This window comes from Oncorhynchus mykiss, chromosome 3 (genome assembly GCF_057628025.1).
Source record: "Oncorhynchus mykiss isolate SJ-2025 chromosome 3, ASM5762802v1, whole genome shotgun sequence".
NCBI classification, from domain to species: Eukaryota; Metazoa; Chordata; class Actinopteri; order Salmoniformes; family Salmonidae; genus Oncorhynchus; species Oncorhynchus mykiss.
This window is the reverse complement of record NC_143024.1, coordinates 22,525,288-22,533,481: the sequence shown is the minus strand read 5'-3', so window position 1 is coordinate 22,533,481 and position 8,194 is coordinate 22,525,288. Positions and strand designations below refer to the sequence as shown.

At 42.9% G+C, this 8,194-nt stretch overlaps 1 protein-coding gene across 2 annotated transcripts; it reads right to left on the bottom strand.

Annotated features, from left to right (window-relative positions):
- Positions 1–360: 360 nt before the first annotated feature.
- Positions 361–7,755, bottom strand: LOC110509074 (cytochrome c oxidase subunit 6B1). Of its 2 annotated transcripts, XM_036968770.2 has the most exons (5): positions 7,666–7,755; positions 6,184–6,325; positions 2,234–2,371; positions 1,184–1,284; positions 361–573 (listed from the first exon to the last, which is right to left on the bottom strand). In XM_036968770.2, exons 3-5 carry the CDS (start codon positions 2,337–2,339, stop codon positions 520–522), a joined length of 261 nt encoding a protein of 86 aa, XP_036824665.1. In that variant the 5' UTR covers positions 2,340–2,371; positions 6,184–6,325; positions 7,666–7,755; the 3' UTR covers positions 361–519. The 2 variants fall into 2 exon arrangements, with proteins under 2 accessions (XP_036824665.1, XP_021445708.1); XM_021590033.3 differs by lacking the exon at positions 6,184–6,325 and having other exon boundaries at positions 7,666–7,753.
- Positions 7,756–8,194: the final 439 nt, after the last annotated feature.

The following is an 8,194-nucleotide window of genomic DNA, read 5'->3' as shown; positions in this document are numbered from 1 at the left end:
TACCAAAATGTAAATCACCGAGCTGTTCTGGTGTTTTTTAGTCTTTTGTCCAACAATTTAAAAAATTCAATAACTTGGGGGTCCTAATAAAGTAACCTGTGGGCCTGATTGGGCCCACCAGTTGGAGAACCCTGCTGTATGACCTAAAATCTTGTATGTATATGCTGTGTATATATATATATATGCAGTACAGGACCTTTGTTAGTTGTTTTGTTCTTATCTAAAATGTGTTTCTGTTCCTGTCTATCAGTGTTATGCATTTTGCCACGTTTTAGGTTTTGTGTGGACCCAGGAAGAGTAACTGCTGCAACGGCTAATGGGGATCCTAATAAAATACCAAATTAACCACCACCAGACAGGTTCAAAACAGGTGCGCATTTTTATTAAGTGTTTGTTTCATTAGTAACACTGTTAATAACATTTAGAATGGTGTGGTACGTGGTCAACACATGTCCTTAGGCACGCTACAGGGGTCAAAGTTGAAGGTGTGGCTAACAGAAAGTCCTGAGGTCAGCCATTTTAGATCTTGCCGGGAAAGCTTCCGGCCTCTATCTGGTCGTCCCACTTGGCAACCTGCAGGAGGAAATGCGCTCATAAGGTTAAACTGCCTGTCAGTGTAACATACAGTTATAACACAGTAGCTACTGTAGCCTTCATTCTGCCTTCACTTTTACCCATCTCATGCTTTCAGATCTATGAAAAGTGTCTAAGGGTAGGGGGTAGGAATCGACTTCAGACTGGGACCATGGTCAGTTATTGGACTCACAACAAACAGAGTGGCAACATAACAGAGGTCCACACTGTATACCAACTACCACTTCAGGTAAGGACATTTGAGACACAGAAGAACAGGTACATTCATAACTGTTCCACTCAGTGGACATGTCAGAACAGACTGTTGGCAGAGTTTAGACATGCCGGAACTACTAAAGGCTTCTATGGAATGTGGTGCTCAGACTGTTGGCACATTGTGAATAGTTGAGGCACTGCTAATGTGAGTGAATGTAGGTTCTAACGTGAGCATTGCTGACAATACTACACAACCATGGGAAGGCAGTTAGGGGGCATTGTGTGTATGCCCACTCCTTTAGGCCTTGTTTGAATAGTTTGCCACTATAGATCTGCTTAACCTTATAAAGGAGTGCCCGCACCATACTATGAGCCACAGTAGCAGCATACGTACCCAGCTCATGGGACAGATACTCTTGTAGACCCTCTGGTACCAGTCACAGGGAGCCACATCCTGGCCTTTGTCTGACAAAGCTTTGTTGCACCTGTGGAAGTCTAGAAAGAGAGGGAGGAGAGAGTTAATATTCACAGAATGAAGTGGTAAGCATTAAGACAGTTATTACAACTTTTACTGACACTGGTGTTACGTTTCTGAACCTAAACATCTAACAGCCACCACAAATGGACCCTTATCTGATGTGCTAAATGATGTCCACAGAAATCTGACACTAATTAAAACTAAAAGTGTTGTCCCGTGTGGCTCAGTCAGTTGAGCACGGGCGTGTGCAATGCCAAGGTAGTGGGTTTGAATCCCACGGGAGACCAGTATGAAACAGAAAAAATAAATGTATGCACTCACTACTGTTAGTCTGCTAAATGACTAAAATAGCAACGCAAAAAAACAAACAAGTACACCGACAGAAAACGAGTGTTGAAGACCGAAAAGATCTAGCATACCCAAGTAGTACCCTTGCCTAACGGACATATCAGTCAGTACAGACAGTTGGCTTATGATGGCGTACCTTGGTGAATAGCTGAGGGACAGCCAACATTCTATCTGGTCTAATGTGAACTGAGTGATTTAGATCACTCTGAGGAGGTGCTTCTCATGGGGCTCTTATCAACCTAAGAAGTTGGACATGCATCAATGCTTCGAGAGCAAATACCACTGTTTTCAATGCACATCAACTGCAAATCATCAACCGCATGATTCAAAGTGCAGGCAAATTAGTTTAAAATTGGCCTTTAGATAACAATCCTTGTTTTGTTAACCAACCCAGATCTTTATCTTTGTGAAGAAGAAGAAAATGGCTGGGAAGGGAACCAAGAGTGTTCAGGGTGGCAGAAGAGCCTGATGGCCAGAAGTATCCTATCCTTTCACCATTGTGTGTGTGTCAGTTGGGAGGTAGAAATGAGCAGTAGACTGCCGGCAGGGCTGGAGAAAGAGGGGAGATGTGTGTGGCGGGTCAGAAAAGAGAAGTAGTTGATCAGCTAGCTAACTTACCCAGATAGTTCTGAAAGCAGTTGCGGGTCTGGTTGGTGTTGGGGAAGCGGGCGTCGAAGGGAGCCGTCCTGTAGTTCTTTATCTTCTCCTCAATAACGTCAGACATGCTGGCTAGCTGGCGGTCTCACTATGTCAACACTGAAACACATCGATAGGGAGATGTCATATAATGTCACGAAACTAAACATGAGTTGTACACTAGTCTCACGAGGCCATCCTTCCAAATCTGCCCTTGTTGACTGGCCTGGGCTTCCGAAGCTACCTATACACTTGCACACAGTAGGAAATGATCTTGTTGTCATGATAGAGGATGATAGTAGAGGATGCCTGGATATTTTTTAAAAATGCCTTCCTAACCATCTTAAATAAACATGCCCCATTCAAGAAATTTAGAACCAGGAACAGATATAGCCCTTGGTTCTCCCCAGACCTGACTGCCCTTAACCAACACAAAAACATCCTATGGCGTTCTGCATTAGCATCGAACAGCCCCCGTGATATGCAGCTGTTCAGGGAAGCTAGAAACCATTATACACAGTCAGTTAGAAAAGCCAAGGCTAGCTTTTTCAAGCAGAAATTGGCTTCTTGCAACACTAACTCAAAAAAGTTCTGGGACACTGTAAAGTCCATGGAGAATAAGAACACCTCCTCCCAGCTGCCCACTGCACTGAAGATAGGAAACACTGTCACCACTGATAAATCCACCATAATTGAAAATTTCAATAAGCATTTTTCTACTGCTGGCCATGCTTTCCACCTGGCTACTCCTACCCCTGTCAACAGCACTGCACCCCCAACAGCAACTCGCCCAAGCCTTCCCCATTTCTCCTTCTCCCAAATCCATTCAGCTGATGTTCTGAAAGAGCTGCAAAATCTGGACCCCTACAAATCAGCCGGGCTAGACAATCTGGACCCTTTCTTTCTAAAATTATCTGCCGAAATTGTTGCCACCCCTATTACTAGCCTGTTCAACCTCTCTTTCGTGTCGTCTGAGATTCCCAAAGATTGGAAAGCAGCTGCGGTCATCCCCCTCTTCAAAGGGGGGGACACTCTTGACCCAAACTGCTACAGACCTATATCTATCCTACCATGCCTTTCTAAGGTCTTCGAAAGCCAAGTCAACAAACAGATTACCGACCATTTTGAATCTCACCATACCTTCTCTGCTATGCAATCTGGTTTCAGAGCTGGTCATGGGTGCACCTCAGCCACGCTCAAGGTCCTAAACGATATCTTAACCGCCATCGATAAGAAACATTACTGTGCAGCCGTATTCATTGATCTGGCCAAGGCTTTCGACTCTGTCAATCACCACATCCTCATCGGCAGACTCAACAGCCTTGGTTTCTCAAATGATTGCCTCGCCTGGTTCACCAACTACTTCTCTGATAGAGTTCAGTGTGTCAAATCGGAGGGTCTGTTGTCCGGACCTCTGGCAGTCTCTATGGGGGTGCCACAGGGTTCAATTCTTGGACCGACTCTCTTCTCTGTATACATCAATGAGGTCGCTCTTGCTGCTGGTGAGTCTCTGATCCACCTCTACGCAGACGACACCATTCTGTATACTTCCGGCCCTTCTTTGGACACTGTGTTAACAACCCTCCAGGCAAGCTTCAATGCCATACAACTCTCCTTCCGTGGCCTCCAATTGCTCTTAAATACAAGTAAAACTAAATGCATGCTCTTCAACCGATCGCTACCTGCACCTACCCGCCTGTCCAACATCACTACTCTGGACGGCTCTGACTTAGAATACGTGGACAACTACAAATACTTAGGTGTCTGGTTAGACTGTAAACTCTCCTTCCAGACCCATATCAAACATCTCCAATCCAAAGTTAAATCTAGAATTGGCTTCCTATTTCGCAACAAAGCATCCTTCACTCATGCTGCCAAACATACCCTTGTAAAACTGACCATCCTACCAATCCTCGACTTTGGCGATGTAATTTACAAAATAGCCTCCAATACCCTACTCAACAAATTGGATGCAGTCTATCACAGTGCAATCCGTTTTGTCACCAAAGCCCCATATACTACCCACCATTGCGACCTGTACGCTCTCGTTGGCTGGCCCTCGCTTCATACTCGTCGCCAAACCCACTGGCTCCATGTCATCTACAAGACCCTGCTAGGTAAAGTCCCCCCTTATCTCAGCTCGCTGGTCACCATAGCATCTCCCACCTGTAGCACACGCTCCAGCAGGTATATCTCTCTAGTCACCCCCAAAACCAATTCTTTCTTTGGCCGCCTCTCTTTCCAGTTCTCTGCTGCCAATGACTGGAACGAACTACAAAAATCTCTGAAACTGGAAACACTTATCTCCCTCACTAGCTTTAAGCACCAACTGTCAGAGCAGCTCACAGATTACTGCACCTGTACATAGCCCACCTATAATTTAGCCCTATCAACTACCTCTTTCCCAACTGTATTTAATTTATTTATTTATTTTGCTCCTCTGCACCTCATTATTTTTATTTCTACTTTGCACATTCTTCCATTGCAAAACTACCATTCCAGTGTTTTACTTGCTATATTGTATTTACCTTGCCACCAAGGCCTTTTTTGCCTTTACCTCCCTTCTCACCTCATTTGCTCACATTGTATATAGACTTGTTTATACTTTATTATTGACTGTATGTTTGTTTTACTCCATGTGTAACTCTGTGTTGTTGTATCTGTCGAACTGCTTTGCTTTATCTTGGCCAGGTCGCAATTGTAAATGAGAACTTGTTCTCAACTTGCCTACCTGGTTAAATAAAGGTAAAATAAATAATAAAATAAAAATAATATAATATGGAATGGACTAGTTCAGATAGGCTTATTAGCTAGCAAAATACTTATCCATGAGAGCCTGTACAGCTGTCTATTTGACTAGGTCATAGCTAGTGCAATGACAACTCACAACTAGGACAGACAGATCGATAGAAAGCTTGTTTATTATTTTTATTTCACCTTTATTTAACCAGGTAGGCCAGTTGAGATCAAGTTCTCATTTACAACTGCGACCTGGCCAAGACAAAGAAAAGTAGTGCGACAAAAACAACACAGAGTTACACATGGAATAAACAAACGTACAGTCAGTAACACAATAGAAAAATCCATATACAGTGTGTGCAAATGTAGTAAGATTAGGGAAGTAAGGCAATAAATAGGCAAAATAATTACAATTTAGCATTAACACTGGAGTGATAGATGTGCAGAGGATTATGTGCAAGTAGAGACACCGGGGTGCAAAAGAGCAAAATGAAAGAAAGAAAAATAATATTGAGGATGAGGTAGTTGGATGTGCTATTTACAGATGGGCTGTGTATAGGTACAGTGATCAGTAAGCTGCTCTGACAGCTGATGCTTAAAGTTAGAAGACTCCAGTTTCAGTGATTTTTGCAATTCGTTCCAGTCATGGGCAGCGGAGAATTGGAAGGAAAGGCGGCCAAAGGAGGAATTGGCTTTGGGGATGACCAGTGAAATTTACCTGCTGGAGAGCGTGCTACGGGTGGGTGTTGCTATGGTGACCAGTGAGCTGAGATAAGGTAGGGCTTGACCTAGCATAGACTTATAGATGACCTGGAACCAGTGGGTTTGGCAACGAATACAGTTGAAGTCTGAAGTTTACATACACTTAGATTGGTGTCATTAAAACTCGTTTTTCAACCACTCCCCAAATTTCTTCTTCACAAACTATAATTTTGGCAAGTCGATTAGGACATCTACTTTCTGCATGACACAAGTAATTTTTCCAACAATTGTTTACAGACATTATTTCACTTATAATTCACTGTATCACAATTCCAGTGGGTCAGAAGTTTACATACACTAAGTTGACTGTGACTTTAAACAGCTTAGAAAATTCCAGAAAAGTATGTCATGGCTTTAGAAGCTTCTGATAAATGATGTCAATTAGCCTGAGTCAATTGGAGGTGTACCTGTGGATGTATTTCAAGGCCTACCTTCAAACTCAATGCATTTTTGCTTGACATCATGGGACAATCAACAGAAATCAGCAATGACCTCAGAAAACTTATTGTAGACTTCCACAAGTCTGGTTCATCCTTGGGAGCAATTTCCAAACGCCTGAAGTACCACGTTCATCTGCACAAACAATAGAACGCAAGTATAAACACCACGGGACCACGCAGCCATCATACTGCTCAGGAAGGAGTGTTCTGTCTCCTAGAGATGAATGTACTTTGGTGCAAAAAGTGCAAATAAATCCCAGAACAACAGCAAAGGACCTTGTGAAGATGCCGGAGGAAACAAGTACAGAAGTATCTGTATCCACAGTAAAACGAGTCCAATGTCGACAACCTGAAAGGCCGCTCATCAAGGAAGAAGTCACTGCTCCAAAACTGCCATAAAAAAGCCAGACTATGGTTTGCAACTGCACATGGGGACGAAGATCGTACTTTTTGGAGAAATGTCCTCTGGTCTAATGAAACAAAAATGGAACTGTTTGGCCATAATGACCATTGTTATGTTTGGAGGAAAAAGGGGGAGGCTTGCAAGCACCATGTTGTGGGGGTGCTTTGCTGCAGGAGGGACTGGTGCACTTCACAAAATAGATGGCATCATAAGGCAGGAAAATGACGAGATGTTGCTAAATTATATCCACAAGTCAGGAAGTTAAAGCTTGGTCGCAAATGGGTCTTCCAAATGGACAACGACCCCAAGCATACTGCCAAAGTTGTGGCATAAGGACAACAAAGTCAAGGTATTGGAGTGGCCATCACAAAGCCCTGACCTCAATCCTGTCAAATTTGTGGGCAGAACAGAAAAAGCGTGTGAGCAAGGAGGCCTATAAAGCTGACTGAATTTTTACTAGGATTAAATGTCAGAAATTGTGAAAAACTTGTGTTAAATGTATTTGGCTAAGGTGTATGTAAACTTCCGACTTCAACTGTATGTAGCGAGGGCCAGCCAACGAGAGCATACAGGTCGTAGTGGTGGGTAGTATATGGGGCATTCGTGACAAAACGGAGGGCACTGTGATTAACTACATCCAATTTGCTGAGTAGTGTTGGAGGCTATTTTGTAAATGACATCCCCGAAGTTGTAACCTTAGCTAGCTTGAATTCAGTCATGGAAGGTGACTTTCAATCCTTATTTCCTGGTAACTAACGTTAGTTGTAAAATACTTTAATGGAGATTTCTGACTAGCTAGAAAGTTAGAAATTACAGCTCACTAACCACATCGAATGAAATAATGTAGTATAGTTGGCATAGCTTCAAATGTATTTGTTGGCTTGCTTGCTGGCTAGCTAGCTACATTAGCTTGAACTCAGCTAGATAGCCGGCTGTATATCAAAAGTGGCACGGCAGACGTTATTTCCAATTAATTGAAATACTTCCACACAAACAAAACAATACCGAACCTCAGTATATTAATTGAAAGAGACAAACTCATGATTTTCCGGCAGTTTTCCACGACCTACCTTGGACTGTTTCTTGTGTCCTCTCTCTCACCGGAAGACCGTAACGCAGTGTATGCTGGGATGTTGGACGTTGTGAGTGGACTCGCAAGTGTAATCACCATGGTATGGGAATGAGAAAAAAAGTAATCGTTTCTCAGGTTTTTATGCATAATTTTTTTCTCTATTGTCTATAAACAATAATTAGAAACACAAATAAATGATGGGAATCACTTTGGAATATTTAAGCCATATGAAGTGTAATCATTGACTTTAGCATCATTTATTTACACTAAGAAGATCATGTCAGTGATAGCCTAGTACAGTGTTTCCCAACGCCAGTCTCCCATTACCCCCAACAGCACATTTTCTGCTGTAGCCCCAGACAAAAACACCTGATCCTGTCCCAAATCAAACGCCTGATCTCCTGCCTCTAATCAACAAGATGAAATTCCATCCCAAATCAACAGGATGACCTCTTGTCCCAAATCAATAGCATGACCTCCTGTCCAAACTCAACAGCATGATATCCTGTCCCAAATCAACAGGATGG